This window comes from Peromyscus maniculatus, chromosome 3, assembly GCF_049852395.1.
Source record: "Peromyscus maniculatus bairdii isolate BWxNUB_F1_BW_parent chromosome 3, HU_Pman_BW_mat_3.1, whole genome shotgun sequence".
In the NCBI taxonomy this organism is placed as follows: domain Eukaryota; kingdom Metazoa; phylum Chordata; class Mammalia; order Rodentia; family Cricetidae; genus Peromyscus; species Peromyscus maniculatus.
The window spans coordinates 60,826,375-60,842,709 of record NC_134854.1 but is presented as its reverse complement, the minus strand read 5'-3'; the positions used below and the strand labels follow the sequence as shown (position 1 = coordinate 60,842,709).

At 46.7% G+C, this 16,335-nt stretch overlaps 1 protein-coding gene across 1 annotated transcript in view; it reads right to left on the bottom strand.

Annotated features, from left to right (window-relative positions):
* Positions 1–4,629: 4,629 nt before the first annotated feature.
* Zc3hc1 (zinc finger C3HC-type containing 1) overlaps positions 4,630–16,335 on the bottom strand; it is a 37,282-nt gene continuing 25,576 nt past the window's right edge. Inside the window, exons 5-10 of the mRNA XM_006979407.4 lie at positions 14,768–14,895; positions 13,304–13,458; positions 11,431–11,671; positions 10,756–10,968; positions 8,400–8,606; positions 4,630–5,037 (exon numbers count right to left, since the gene is read on the bottom strand). Coding sequence (XP_006979469.1) covers positions 4,969–5,037; positions 8,400–8,606; positions 10,756–10,968; positions 11,431–11,671; positions 13,304–13,458; positions 14,768–14,895 — 1,013 coding nt within the window. The 3' untranslated portion in view covers positions 4,630–4,968. The remainder of the gene's footprint in view (positions 5,038–8,399; positions 8,607–10,755; positions 10,969–11,430; positions 11,672–13,303; positions 13,459–14,767; positions 14,896–16,335) is intronic.

Sequence of the window (16,335 nt, the reverse complement as noted above, 5' to 3'; positions counted from 1 at the left end):
CCACCACTGCCTGGTTTTGTTTTGTTTTGTTGAGACAGGGTTTCATGTAGCCCAGGCCCGTGTGGAATTCTCTATGTAGCTGAGGATGGCCTTAAAACCCTGATCCTCCTGCCGCCACTCTCAAGTGCTGGACTGGAGTACCAAACTCAGGGCTTCGTGACTACTAAGCACTCAACTGAGCTAGCTACATCACCAGCCTCCCAAACTAACTTCTAAACCATGTACTTATATGGTAACCAGGCCAGTCCCAGAAAAGCTAGAATCACTCCTATAAGGAAAGCATTAGTTTCTGTTATGGGCCCCAACATCCATCAGTGGACTGTCTCCTAGTCTCAACATGTTTGGATGGGGGAAAAACATATTCAAACCACTGCAGTAAATTAATAAAAATGTTGATTTAATTAACGATCCCCCTCTCTCTCTCTTTTTCAAGACAAGGTTTCTGGTAGCCCTGGATGTCCTGAAACCAGCTCTGTAGACCAGGCTGGCCTCAAACTCACAGAGATCGGCCTGCCTCTGCCTCCTGAGTGCTGGGATTAAAGGTGTGTGCCACCACTACCTGGCAACTATCTTCTTTAAATGGGACATTTAAAAAATTATTCAAGTCAGGTATGGTGGCTTATGTCTGTAATCCCGGCACTCAGAGGCAAAAGGATCTAGAAGTTAAGGTTAGTCTAGGTTGTAAGAGCAAGAGCCTGTTCTCAAGAAAAGTATAAGGGTCTGGGGAAACAGATCAGACAGCAAAGTGTGTGTGTGTGTGTGTGTGTGTGTGTGTGATAAGCATAAGGAATTTAACTGGATCCCCAAAACCCACTGCTGGGTGCAGGGTGTGTGTTTGTAATCCTAGTCCTGGGGAGATGGGGCAGAGGATTCCTGGAGCTGGCTAGCAGCTAGCCTAGCCTCACTGGAAACAGTCAGGCTCAAAGGAAGTGGACTGAGTTCCTGAAGGTAACATCCAGGATTGTCCTATGTCCTGTACACACAAATACATATATGTGCAGCCACACACATGAACATGCACACACAAACTATAAAGAATCAAAATAGCCAGGTGTGGTGGCACATGCCTATAATCCTAGCACTTGGGAAGCTGAACTAAAAGGAGCAGAAGTTCAAGTTCATCCTCTGCTACATAGTGAAACAGGCTGGGCTACATGAGACCCAATTTCAAACAAACAGACAGATGGACAGAGGGACAGAGGAAGGGATGGCTCAGTGGTTCCTAGCACTCACATGGCAGCTCACAGTTCCAGGGGCTCAGGCGCCCTCTTCTTGACCTCCACAGGTACTACATGCATGTGGTACCTAGACATACATGCAGACAAAACACCCATACAATTGGTGAAAACCCAGAAAAAGCTGGCGAGCAAACAAAAAAACAGGGCCAGTGAGATAGATGTCTCAGGAGGTCAAGGGGCTGTAAACCTAAGGTTGATGCCTAGAAGTTGGAGGAGACGACCGACTTCCCCGGGTGGACTGCACGACTTCCGGGGAGGGGGGACCACACACATACACACACACACCCCACACACACATGTGCACACACACCCCACACACACATGTGCACACACACACACACCACACACATGTGCACACACACACACACACACCACACACATGTGCACACACACACACACACACACCACACACATGTGCACACACACACACACACACACACACACACACACACACACACACACGACACGGCACATGCACACAGGGGCATGTCACTCAGCACAGCTTCCCAGATCTGAGTGTGCAGACCCAGGACCCGATTCTTCCCCAGCACTGCATCCTCCACCCTGCACTCCAGAACACCAGAGGACAGAAGTCACTAAGTGACAGAAGTCACTAAGTGACAAGGCAGCAGTGTTAGGGGCTCAGGTCTATCATTCCAACTCTTGAGAGGAGCTAGTAGAATTCAAATTGCAGCTGACCTGGGATACAGGGAAACCAATCAATGATTGCCATTCCTCACCACCTAATTATCTTGGTTAGGCCGTATCCTCAAGGTCATGCCCCCCCATCTCTCTGTGTAGTTTTGGTGCCTGTCCTGGATCTTGCTCTGTAGACCAGGCTGGCCTCGAACTCAAAGATCCGCCAGCCTCTGCCTCCTGGGGCTCAAGGTCATTTTTGATTTACGACAGACTCAGACTCTTCAACTGTGTGCATTTTGTGTGTGTGTCACATGTCCATTTTATTTTTCTGAAACCAGGTCTCTCACTGAACTTGGAGATCAATGGTGCAACTACAGCTGGCCAGCCCACCCCGGGACCTTATCTCCACACCCCCAGCACCAACACCCACACTTTTATGTCGGTGTTGGGAATCCTAACTCAGGTCCTTACGGTTTTGACAAGTTCTTTAATGACTTTGCCATCTCCCCAGTTTCTCACCACCCCCCTTTACACATCCAAATTGATCATGTGACATTTCTAGCAAATCATGTCCCACAGCCATAGCCTGTCCTTCCCTTCCCTGACTCTGCCTTGTCCCCCTAACGCAGTGTTTGAAGGCCCCAACATTCATTTCCTGGGCATGAAGGGCATCCCTCTGCTCAAAACTTCTCCCACACTCTTCCTTTCCCCACAGAATCAAGCCCCAACTCTCCCCTAAGTCACAGAAGGCTCCAATCTGGCCCAATTTTGTCTCCTTCCTATCTTGATGCAAGGCTAGCGCAGGACACCTGCCCTTTCTGGAATGTGCCCAACACTGAGGTCGTTTGCTCAGTGTTCCTCGGCTCCCAAATGTCCTCGGTTGGCTTTGAGGTGCTGGGACTGAACCTTAGGACATCAGGTGTACTAGGCGAGCACTCTACCACTGAGTCACACCCCAGCTGATGATGTTCTCAGCTACTGCTACAGCCTCTTCCTTTTCACCTCCTCCCCATCCTCTCCCCGCCTCTGGAGTAGCTATAGGTGTGTGCCATTACACTTGGTTCAAATATCCCCATCCCCTCCCCAAGACAGGGTCTCTCTACATAGCCCTGACTCTCCTGGAACTCACTCTGTAGACCAGGCTAGCTTTGAACTCAGAGATCTCCTGCCTCTGCCTTCCAAGTGCTGGGATTAAAGGCGTGCGCCCCCACCACCTGGCTCAAATATCATTTTTAAGAATTGAGTACCCATCATGTGCTATGGATTTTACTGTATGGGGCTAAAATCAAGAAAGACAAGCTCTCTTTTCTGTTCTGGAGTCCCAGCTCCTGCCCCAGTCTGTCCTGTGGGGAATGGAGGAAGCCTTGAGTGAACATGTGAAGTCCTGAGTGAATGCGGACATGTCGATGAATCCCCCAGTGCCTCAGACTCATGGGAGTAGCAAAGGCCTCCTGTGGTCTGAGTGCGAATGTTGGCAGTATGTGCAAACCCAGCAGCCACAGCTTCCTTCTCCCGCTGACTCTAAGCTGAGGCCGCTCTGTACAGAGTCCTTCCGGGCTGGCCGCTCCTCCTGCGCTGAGGCCGCTCTGCACAGAGTCCTTCCGGGCTGGCCGCTCCTCCTGCGCTGGGACCGCTCTGCACAGAGTCCTTCCGGGCTGGTCGCTCCTCCTGCGATGAGGCCGCTCTGTACAGAGTCCTTCCGGGCTGGCCGCTCCTCCTGCGCTGAGGCCGCTCTGCACAGAGTCCTTCCGGGCTGGCCGCTCCTCCTGCGCTGAGGCCGCTCTGCACAGAGTCCTTCCGGGCTGGCCGCTCCTCCTGCGCTGCACACGATAGACGCGCTGGGCTTTCAAGTTGTGCTGCGGCTGGCGCTGCTCCATCAGAGCGGAGCAGCCCCCGGCCCCAGCTTTTCTGTGCACACGTCTGTGTTTGCTTTTTCATTCTCTCACTGACCCAGGCAAGTTTCCAGGCCCAAGCCATGTAGGACACAGCACTGTACTTCCCTTGAAGTTCCCTCCAATTCCATCGGTGAGCACTATCCTTTCCCCTTCTCCATTCCTTTTTTTTTTTTTTTTTTTCTTTTTCTTTTTTTTAGATGGTTGTGAGCCACCATGTGGTTGCTGGGAATTGAACTCAGGACCTCTGGAAGAGCAATCAGTACTCTTAACCTCTAAGCCATTTCTCCAGCCCTCCTTTTTTTTTTTTAAGACAGGATTTCACACTGTAGTCCAGGCTAGCTTTAAACTCCCAATAATCCTCCTGCCTCTGCCTCCAAGTAACTGGAGAACAGGTGTGAGTGACTATGTTGGCTTAACTTACTACTTTGTTTCCTAGAGTCTTGAGAGTAGACAATCATATATATAAAAACAAACAAACAAAAAAACATGTTTGGAACAATTAGAAATCTGGGGTCAGGGCAGGCTGGGAATTATAGCCAGAACTTTTGTCCAGAGACATGTTTAACCATCAAGTCATACCTCCACTACTCCTAATTACAAATTTCAATACAGACTAGTAAGTGATATTCAGGGATTAGTTTGTGCTGGACATAATGGACAATAAAGAAGTCATGTTTTTGGAGATATCAATAAAGCAAAGCATGGGTGGAATATTATTACTGCAAGAGTTTTCTCCCTGGGGTGCAACTGAGCGATATCTTCATTGGTTCTTTCCAAGGTCGCAATGACACACCAAAGTTGAATTCTATGAAAGCTCCCCCTGGGGAGCCAGGGAGGGAGAAAAGATTCTCTAGTGGTAAGAATCTTAGCAAACACTTTATTAACACACACCGTTACACTCCTGGACTACACTCTCAGAACACCATGCCCACAGCAAAGCTACTGGATGGGTATTCTGATCCCGGGTCTTGTGGCTGGTTTCAAAGCTCCATAGTCCTCTGACAGAACCGGGCATTGCTGTGTCTTGCCCTATCCTCATCCCCACTTGGCAATGGGTCTCCTCTTTATCATGCAGATGGCAAGTCTTTGCACTTGCAATTAAACCAGAACAAAGAAAAGCAGCATCAGCTGACCAAAAAGAGAATTCAGACTTATTTTTTTAAAAGTCACCCTCATCAGTTCTGTCTGGAGCATTTTCAGGACGAGCATAAAGACTCCCACTGCCGGAATATTCGGAACACTTTCCTTGATTTTTCAGAGAGACTCTGTAGATAGACAAAAAGCTTATTGTCAGAATTACATTCCTTCATAGAGACAAAAGATATGGTTAGTGTTAGGGCTGCCTTGGCAAATGTCTTCTTAGATATGATCAACGCATATTGACTAAAAACTGATTTTATGTTCCATTAGAGACATAATGCACAGCTAAAGTCTAACAAAATCAAGAAGTCTGTGTTCTACTGTCTGACCACTGCTAACGCTGAGTTTCCCACACCTAGCCGGTAATACGGTGCCTCTATTGTCCCTCTACGGATCTCCATCTGCCCTCATCTGTTGGTGACAACAGCACTCCTGTGCCCCCCCCCCCCCCCCCCCCCCCCCGAGTGCAGCACACGGTCTGCACTGCCTTTACTCAGGATCTTTAACTGGACCTCGTTATTTCCTATGAACAGTGATTTTTGTGGCACCAAGCTGGGGTTAACTGTGTCATCAAAGTTTGAATAATAAAACGGAATGACTTGCTGCAGGTCGCAGGACTATATCATAAAGAGCTCAGCTGGTTATGGTAAAGTCACTACCTGGAGGGATCAGGGAATTCCTCCAGAGGAGGCCAAATTCCAAGGAGCTCTTGGTGTTATTTGGGTTGTTATATATCAGCTGTATTCTGTTATGAAAATCATGTGTGCCTTCATAGTTTTCCCTCAGAAGGGCTAACAGTGTGGACTGATCACTCTCTGAACACACACATTCCAAGTATTTGGAGAACAGCCTCAGGAAAGGCTTTCTCTGGAATCAGATATCTCCCTTAGCCACTCTCAAGGACTAACAGTAATAACAAGTCTCCTGATTTAAGATAAATTCCACAAGGAGACACCGCCTAGGTCAGGTGGATGTTAAGTAATAGCTTTACACAATTCACCTCGGACCCTCCTTTCTTACAGCCTTACTAACTTTATAGACCTCTAACTCCTTACCTAACCACTTCTAGGAATATTTAGATAACCTTCTGCGCTGACAGCTATGCTCAGCCAGAACCCCAGTTCAAGCCTCCCTGTAATTATCATCATTGGCACCATCCGGCCAGGTCCATCCCCAGATGGAGGAAAGTACCTTATCAGAGATACTTCCGTACTCTCTAAGAACAGACTTAAGCATCCAGGCTACCTGTCTGAGAAGGCCTGGTGGATGTGCCAATTAAGCTTTACTTCCTCCTTTCCCAAGAACTGGCTCAGTGGTTAGAGCACTGGTTGCTTTTGCAAGGACCTGAGTTCAATTCCCAGCCCCCAACCACTGTAATTCCCAGGCATACAGTGCACATCCATACACAGAAATCTTTTTTGGGGTGTGTGTGTGTGTGTGGCAGGATTTCTCTGTGTATTCCTGGCTGTCTGGAAATTACTCCAAAGACCTGACTGGCCTTGAATTCAGAGATCGGCTTGCCTCTGCCTCCAAGTTTTAGAATTATAGGTGTGCTCATGCCCAGCTAAAATAAATCTTAAAAAACAAAACCCCCACAAAAAAAGTGTCTCTCTTTTTTTTTTTTTTTTTTTTTGTCATTTCAATAAAGTAAAGTTCCAGAAAAGAAGCTCATACTGAGACTCAGAGGACTGAGGAATTTACTTACTTTTCTGGCAAAGTTGAAACTAAGCTGGACAAACAGTGTAAGCTCTTTGTTCTTTCTATGGCCCCATTAAGGCCCTTCCAGTCAGAGCAGTGAGGCTAAGAGACAGACTGCCTAAGAGGAACTTAAAAGGCCCAAACCCAGGGCCAATTATGAGTTAACTCTATATTATACTGCACCCCACATGACAAAACTCGTGGTTTCCTTTTAGTATTTAACATGACAGTCACAGATGGGAATCTTTTGTTGTTTTCTGAGACAGTTCTCACTACGTCACCCTAGTTTGGATCTCACTCTGTAGACCAGGCTGGCCTTTGACTCACAGAGATCCACCTGCCTCTGCCTCCTGAGTGCTGGGATTAAAGGTGTGCGCTACCATGGCTGGCAATAGAGAAGCATCTTTAAACAAAACAAAAAACAGCTAAAACATTGTTTCCTGGATTTGTGGACAGAAACAGGTTAACATTTCCAGTTTGAGTGGTGGGTCTAGCGGCTGTCTACCTATACTTTATATTCCCAATCCCTGCTCTGCTGTAGCTTTTTGGAGATTAGGTCCCCTATATAGGTCAGGCTGGCCTCCAACTTATGATCTTTCTGCTAAGCCTACTGAGTGCTGGCATTACTGGTGTGTACTGCCACGTCTGACCGAACATTAACAATTTTTACTCCATTTATGTATTTATGCATTTATTTACTTAGTGTGTGCACGTGCACACATGCCATGGTAGGCCATGTGGAGGACTTCCTGGAGCCAGTTCTCTCCTACTACAAGGTTTCTGAGTACTGAACTCAGGCCTTCAGGCTTAGCAGCAAGCTCCCTTACTGAGCCATCTTGCTGGGCCCCTGACCTAAATATTTTTAAATTAAACAAAACAAAACAAAAACCAGACAGACAGATTTTGGAAATCCTTCCTCTAGTTACTTGTTGCGGGCACTAATGATATACTTTGTTGGGCTTTTGGTATAATTCTAGCTCCCTCTGGTGGAAATCCTATGACCTGACCATGAATCTGGGAACCATGGCAGGCAAGTATTTTTTCACTTGATCCATGGAAGGTACAGACGTCAGAAACGGTTACATTTACGCCAGGCTATGAGGCAAATGTGGAACTGAGTTTGGAAAGAAGACAAAACCAGTCCCCTGGATTTCTTTATGTCTACCCTGTCACTTTCTTTTCTTTTTTATTTTTTTATTTTTTTTCTACCCTGTCACTTTCATTCTGGTTTTCCAGACGTCTCTGATGGCTTTGCATTTACTCAGGTCTGTAATGGCAGCAGTCCTGATCGTGAGAGCTAACGCTGGTCCAGAGCACGTGCCTGGGCTGTGTAAGAGCAAAGTAACATGATGACATGGGACATAAAACTATGGTTTGGCGTCAGGGTCCAGAGCTCCAAACAGTTAACTGGCCAGACTCCAAATGCAAGGGATGGAGACTGACAGAAAGCAGCTGTGCCGAGCACGAGGCTGAGGCAGCTGCCCACCGTCTATTTCTGTGGCTGTATTCCTTTCCTACTTGGAGTCATTTCAGCTGGAGGAACAAAGAATTTACCAGAGTCAGGGAATGCCATACGCTAAGCGGTTCAGAAGGACTGAACCACCTCTGTGCTCCTGAAAGCAGAATGAGCTGAAGCTGACTTAGGAGAGCAGAAGCAGGCAGGCACTAACCACAGGGCCAGCTATTTCTGCTTCTCTCTCTCTCTCTCTCTCTCTCTCTCTCTCTCTCTCTCTCTCTCTCTCTCTCTCTCTCTCTCATACGCACACGTGCCGGGCAGTGGCCATCTCACCATGGAGTCCATCTCGGCTGGCTGGTTAGAATGCTTGTGGGCCAGCAGGGTGGCCAGCACTGCCTTCCAGCCCGGCTCTGCTGGGGTGCTGGTTTCCTCCTCTGTTGTCTCAGGCTCCCTGGGTTCTTTGGCAAGTGTGAGATTCACCCAAGGGCACCAATCTCTATGCTGAGAGGTGGGATCAAAGAAGCTTCGGGGAGAGGTGTCCTGAGGGACAAAGAAGAAGCACAGTCTTATTAGGACAGATGCTGGGCCTGGTCAGGGAGGCACTGCAGCCACTCAAGGTCAGAGTCACACAACTGCCTGCACTTCTAGCTCGGCTTTATTATTATCTTACCTCTGTTGTTTTGAGATAAAAGTCATGCTGTGTAGCCCAGGCTGGTCACCGTACTGTCTCAGCCTCCCAAGTATGCTCTTTAAACTGTCCTTTCATTTCCCTCTCATTCTTTAGATATCTAACCCTGGTCCCTTTCTGTTGAGATAGGGTTGGTGCCAGTGTGCAGCTCAGGATGGCCTTGAACTCGCCTCTATCCTCAGCCTCTGGAGCGCTGGGATTACAGGTGTGACGACACTAGGCTACTCAACCTTTTTTTGTTTTGTTTCATTTTTGAGACAGGGTTTCTCTGTGTAACAGCCCTGGCTGTCCTCAAACTCACAGAGATCCACCTGCCTCTGCCTCCTGAGTGCTAGGCTTAAAGGCTTGCACCACCACCACCCGGCTTATTGAACCTTCTTAAGCTTGGGTAACAATGGTCTGAAAAGCACTGTGATAGCCCAGGAAATAATCCTGAGAATTGATAGAATGGAATTGCATCGAATCAAAAGCTGCTGCAAAACAAAGTAAAATATCAGAGTGAAGAAAGCCTAAGAACGGGAGAAAGTCTGTCTCGGCTACACTTCAGACGGGGTGTGTGTGTGTGTGTGTGTGTGTGTGTGTGTGTTATACCTAGAATACATAAAGACTTCAGACAGAGGGTATACTAGAATACATAAAGACTTCAGACAGAGGGTATACTAGAATACATAAAGACTTCAGACAGAGGGTATACCTAGAATACATAAAGACTTCAGACAGAGGGTATACCTAGAATACATAAAGACTTCAGACAGAGGGTATACCTAGAATACATAAAGACTTCAGACAGAGGGTATACCTAGAATACATAAAGACTTCAGACAGAGGGTATACTAGAATACATAAAGACTTCAGACAGAGGGTATACCTAGAATACATAAAGACTTCAGACAGAGGGTATACTAGAATACATAAAGACTTCAGACAGAGGGTATACTAGAATACATGAAGACTTCAGACAGAGGGTATACTAGAATACATAAAGACTTCAGACAGAGGGTATACTAGAATACATGAAGACTTCAGACAGAGGGTATACTAGAATACATAAAGAACTGTAAAAAAGCTGGGCGGTGGTGGCGCATACCTTTCATCCCAGCACTCAGGAGGCAGAGGCAGATGGATCTCTGTGAGTTTGAGGCCAGCCTGGTCTAGACAGAGACCCTGTCTCAAAAAAATAAAAACAAGGGCTGGAGAGATGGCTCAGAGATTAAGAGCACAGTCTGGTCTCCCAGAGGTCCTGAGTTCAATTCCTAGCACCACATGGTGGCTCACAACCATCTACAATAAGATCTGGTGCCCTCTTCTGGCCTGCAGGCAGAACACTGTATATATAATAAATAAATAAAATCTTAAGAAACAAAAAACAAAAGAACCCCAGCAAAACAAACTACCTGCCAGGTGTGATGGGTCAGGCTTATGATCTCAGCACGGAGACAAGAGGATTGATCTAAGTCCAAGGCCAGCCTAGGTACACAGTGAGTTCCAGGGCAGCCTGAGTTACGGTATGAGACTGGGTAGGGATGGGGAGAATCCAAAGTCTCCTTCATCAGACCTGTTGCCCTACTGCACTGGTATCTTGTTAGTCTAAGCAGTCATGATCTCTCTTGATCAACCAACTGTTTGATCCCTCCTCCTCCTCCTCCTTTTAAACATTATTTTGTGTGTGCCTGTGTGTGTGTGTGTGAGAATGCACATCAGGCTTGGCAGCAAGCACCTTTACCCACTGAGCTCTCTCCAGCCTGTTTTTGTTTGAGACAAGGTCTCATGTAGCACACACTGGTCTTGAACTCAGAAGCAGTGGAGGATGGCCTCTGCACTTGTGATCCTGTCTCCACCTCTCCAGTGCTGGGGTTACAAGTTATGAACTGTCCCATCTTTACACTCACGAAATGTACTTTTGGACAGAATCCAGGGAGGGCTGTGCCTGCTTCTCCCCATGCACAAAGAGGCACCTTCTGCTATTTATGCGATCATGGCTACCTACAAAGGCAGACTCACCGAGCTGCCAGAAGAGCAGAGGCGAGCTCGCTTGGCTTTCCGGAGGGGGCTGGAGGGGACTTCCAAGCCAGCAGAATCTCCAGTTCCCATGCTCCGGGTCACTGGTCGGCTCCTGGGGGTGGGGCTGGCTGCCTCTGGCTCAGGCCGGTCAACGGGACTGGAAGAGTCCCAGCTCCGGGTTCGGGAGACAATGAGACCTGGACTTTTTTCAGACTGTAGAAAAAGAAAGGCAATGGAAGAATATGAATGATGTTAATAGTTTTAGCCTGAGTACTCCTAGAAGCATGTGAAACACAGTATTTTAGAATTTGTTATATAAATTTAGTATTTCAACTGCCTACATAACTAAATTCTTCAAAGACTATTGTATTTCTATACTTAGCTTCTATAACAAACTTAGCTTCTCCATCTGTGAAGGGAAACGTGATAGGACGGTCTTACTGATAGGGTTCTTTTTTTTCCTGAGACAGGGTTTCTCTGTGTAGCTCTGGCTGTCCTGGATCTCACTCTGTAGCTCAGGCTGGCCTTGAACTCACAGAGATCGGCCTTCTCTGCCTCCCGAGTGCTGGGATTAAAGGTGTGCACCACCACCGCCCAGCTCTGACAGGGTTTAAAGTGAAGCCTCCCATCAATGTCCAACCTGCTGTTATGACAGCATGCTGAGGAAGCTGATACCTGCTCGGAGCCCGGAGAAACTGCAGCATCTTGGCTTCGGGTCATCATCCGCCTAGGAGATTCAGGCACCAGAGGGCAGTGCTCAGGCCGACCCTCCACTCCTGGAATGGGGGAGCTAGTCAAGCCACGGGAAGCCTCTAGATCCGTCAGGGAAGATTCAATCTGCTGAAAGCCCCAGAGACCGACCTTCCTCGTACACTGGGAACATGATATCAGGGGAAGCTGTGTAGGTTCCAAAGAACTAGGAAGGAACGGGAAAGAAAGTGGGTATTTCTAAAGATGACATTTCCATGTGACTAAGTGTAATGATTGCTGTTTTATCTCAGCAAACAGTCTCTACAGTGGGCCAGTGGACTGAGAACCATGAACTCTTAGAGCCCTGATCTTAGGACCTGACATTCACCAACTCCCACATTACCTTCTCAAAGAGATCTTAGGGTCTTGGCATGTTTAAAGACATTGTGAAGTATGTTTTATAAGCTCCTGTTCCTCTTAAAACCCTTTCCTTAATCTACCAGAAAAAGCACATTTATTTACTTGTTTTGTTTGTTTGTAGCCCAGGCTGGCCTCAGATTCATAATAAACCCTCCCAAGCGCTGTCATGACAGGCACCCTCCGCCCCACTCAGTGAGAAGAAAGCTCGTTAAAGTAAACAGTGGCGGTGGTAGCAGAAGGCCTGGAGAGACGAAGGTTAAAATTAATTGATGCTCTTTCAGAGGACACCTTTGGATCCCAGCAGCCGCACAGGGCGGCTAGCAACCCTGTAACACTGAAGCCCTCCTCTGGTCTTTGAGGCACTTGCACACAGGTGGCATGCACTTCACAGACACAGACGCATAGACATAAATAAAAACATTCTTTTTTCTTTTTGGTTTTTTGGGACAGGGTTTCTCTGTGTAGCCCTGGTTGTCCCGGAACTAGCTCTGTAGACCAGGCTGGCCTCGAACTCAGAGATCCGCCTGCCCCTGACTTTCAAGTGCTGGGATTAAAAGTGAGCGCCATCACTGCCTGGCCCTCTGTTTTTTTTTTTTAAAGTCAATCAAAGGCCAGCAAGATGGCTCAGCAGGTAAAGCAGCTTACCACTACGCCTGATAACTGGAGTTCAATCTCCAGAACCCAATGGCAAAAACAGAGAACTGACTTCTCAAAGACTTCCTCTGACCTTCCACTCATGTCATGGCACATGCACAGTATGGCCACTCCTTACACGTACACAAGAAACGTAAAAAGCAAATGTTTAAAGTAAAGCAGACTGGTCCTGGCAGTCTTCTTCCTGGGAGAGTCAACGCCAAACTAAGCTGGAACGGGAATGGCGGAGGGGGGGGGGGGTAGGGGCTCCAGACAGTGTATCCTCTGGCAATTTGTCAATTAAACTTAATTTTCTTCCTTTCTAAAAATAGGACACTATGTTCTTTTGCTTTTAGAAAGAGCTGCACTGTTTATGGGAACATAGGTTCCTAGCTAGGAGGAGGCTGTCCAAGGAAAACACTCAGGTATGAACACCATGAATACCTTAGCACTGATTCAGTTTTTGCTGCTGATTCTTACCCACTTCTCTATCCCTCCCCAACTCCAAATTCTCTCTCTTTCTCTTCTAAGATTTGTTTACCTAAGTATTTTATGTATATGAGTGCCCTGTCTTCATCCAATCAGAAGAGGGAATCAAATCCCATTAGAGATGGTTGTGAGTCAGCATTAAGTTGCTGGGAATTGAACTCAGGACCTCTGGAAGAGCACTCCAGTGCTCTTATCTGCTGAGTCTTCTCTCCAGTCCCCCAATTTCTCTTTTTTTTCTCTCATAGGAAACATGTGGTTTCTAAATAGTGACAGTGACCGCTGTCCTGATTCATGTTCCTAGGCAACACTTACTAACCTACATGCCCAGCCACACAGAGAGAGAACACAGGCAGTGACATGGACTTGCATGTCCGAGCCCAGTTTGCTTGTAGTTTTCCTGTCCTCAGTCTGGTGATCAAGCTCGTCCTCCAGCAGGTGCAGCAGGACACCGATCTTGTCTTCTGTCAAGCACTGCAAAGGAGCCAAGGTTAGAAAGCAACTCCACAGGAAGAACACACACTCACAACAACGCCCCTGGACTGGGAACGCCATGACTCGGAGACAGCGTCTTCACAGGAGACATGCTCTAGGGCAGGTCTAAGGGGTCACACAGAATTTAGCTACCTAAATTGCCGACTGAAAAAGGTAGCAGCTTTCCTTCTAAGTATTAAATGGCTCTCAACTTATCAATCGTAGATTTTTTTCTAAAACTTGTGAACTTCGAGGCCAAATAATAAAAACATTACTATTTATGTCTTGACCTACCATTGAATTTACTTTTGACAGAACAAACTTGGCAGCCTTGATTTTTGGCCTGTGGATAATAAGGCACTATGATAGGGGTCGTGGTGGGATGGGGCTGCCTTGGTGAAGGTCAGGCTGACTTTTCTAAGAACAAACAGAGGTCAACTGCTTGGTGATAGAAGCCCTAACAGAGAGTCAACTTGAAGCAAACGATCAGTTTTTACTGCCTACAATACAGGGTGTCTTCACGGAAGACAAGGGTTGGTGAAATGTAACAGAGAAGAGAGTGTAACTACATTTCTAGTTACCAGGAGAAAATTTCTTGTCCTGTAGTGCTGTGGGATATCCTTTGTACGTTATGAATGAGTGTTGCTCTTATTGTTAATAATAAAGCTGACTGGTTGGTAGACAGGCAGGAAGTATGGGGCGGGACAACTAAACTAAGGAAGAGAAGAGGGCTGTGGAGTCAGGCAGACACCAGCTAGCTGCTGAGGAAGCAAGATGTATAGAAAATGAGGTAACAAGTATCAAAGCACAGATAAGAAATACGGGTTAATTTAAATGTAAGAGCTAGCTAGTAATAAGCCTGAGCTATCGGCCAAACATTTATAATTAATATAAGCCTCTGAGTGATCATTTGGAAATGGATGCTGGTTGGGGCAGTACAGAGAAGCCTCCAACTACACTGCAGCGCTGGGAAACGCTATGCAATAAGCAGTTTAAGTAACAAATCAAAACAAACTGAATTGGTAGGGCTGGATGTGGGGGCATAGGCCTTTAATCCCAGCACTTACCCAAAGTAGAGTGGAGGTAGGTGGATCCTGGTCTACACAAGTTCCAGGCCCACTAGAGCTGCACAGTGAGATTTTGTCTGGGGGGGGGGGCACTTAAAGATCCCCATCTAACTGCTTAAACAGAAATCACTTACTGCTGCCTTTCTTCCCAACCCTGCATCCTCTTGTCAATCAAATGAGGACTTACAGATAAAAGCTGTTGGCAACGGGAGGCCACTGCAAACTAGCCAAGAAAAACTCACCATAGTTTTCAAGTCCTCTGGCCTCAGGGAAGGAAGCTGGAGGTCTAAATGACAAAGGCTTTGAAACCGGTCCAGGAACTCACTGACAAGGACAGCAGGCTCACCCAGTGGCAACATCCCAAATCTATCTGTAGGAAAAATAAACGGAGAGATTAGATGGGAGTGAAAAATAAAGACCATGAACAGAGCAATTAGAGAAATGTAAATGAATAGTTGATGATATTAAACTATTGTCTTACATATGAGCCCAGAGACCTGCACAGGTTCAAGCCAGACAAAAATCCCAGGACAAAGAAGTGGACACAAAGTGGTACCCTAACCAAAAAGCTATCTGCAATTGATACCTGCCTGGGAAGGAAATCGGGAAGGGAGAAAGAAATATTCAAAGTCCTGTAAGTAGGACTGAGCTCCTTTTAAAAAAATTTTTTTTAAATTTATTTTTATGTATATGAGTGTACAACTTTATGCCAAAGGAGGGTATCAGATTCCACTAAAGATGGCTGTGAGCCATCATGTAGTTGCTGGGAATTGAAGCAGCCAGTGCTCTTAACCACTGAGCCATCTCTCCAGCCCTCAGGACTGAACTTCTGAACAATGCAGAGAGTGTTGAGGTTGTGAGAAACACTGAAAAAACAAGATTGTCTAGAAGATGGGGTTCAGAGTGTAGCTCGGTGGCAGAGCACTGGCCTTGTATGGGCAAGGTCCTGGGTTCCATTCCCAGCACTACAGGGGTGAGGAGTGGGGAGGGAAAAGATGGGCTAAAAAATTTTAATTAATGAAGATGGTGACAGGTGGGAAGCATTTAATTATGAACTACTCTTTGTACTCCTCTTTACGTATAAAATTGTTACTTTTAGAAAAATCAGGGAAGAATCAAAACAATCCCTGAGGCAGAAGATTGGAATCACCAGACATAAATTAAAAAAACAATATTTTATAACAATTACCAAACTGCAGATACCTCACCTCGAGTTGAAGTAGAAGGTAGATTCCTGCCGGGCGGTGGTGGCGCACACCTTTAATCCCAGCACTTGGGAGGCAGAGGCAGGCAGATCTTTGTGAGTTCGAGGCCAGCCTGGGCTACCAAGTGAGTTCCAGGAAAGGCGCAAAGCTACACAGAGAAACCCTGTCTCGAAAAACAAAAAAAAACAAAAAAAAAACAAAAAAAAAAAAAAGAAGGTTGATTCCTATTGCTGAAGACACCAGGCACTTCAGACACAGGACCCAGAGACCCAAGCTGGAGCTGACCTGAAAGCCTCCCCACTGAGGACTAGCTTTCATGGTTCCAGAAAGTGCCTTGCAAATTCCAAAGGAGAGAAGAAACCAACAGTCCTACTCAGCTCTGATGCCTATGAACCACAACAATGACCAGTATGGCACCATAACCCTGGGGTACAGCAGTAACACCCGTATGTTGTCTATGGTCAACAGCTCTCTAATTGTACTTAAGGCCTGCTCAACAAAAAGGAAATCAGGCCCGGTACAGGAAACCTAGCCAAGTACCCAGGACTAGTGCACAGATCTTGAAGGGGAACAACCATCACTTTACAAAGCCACCACAATCCCTA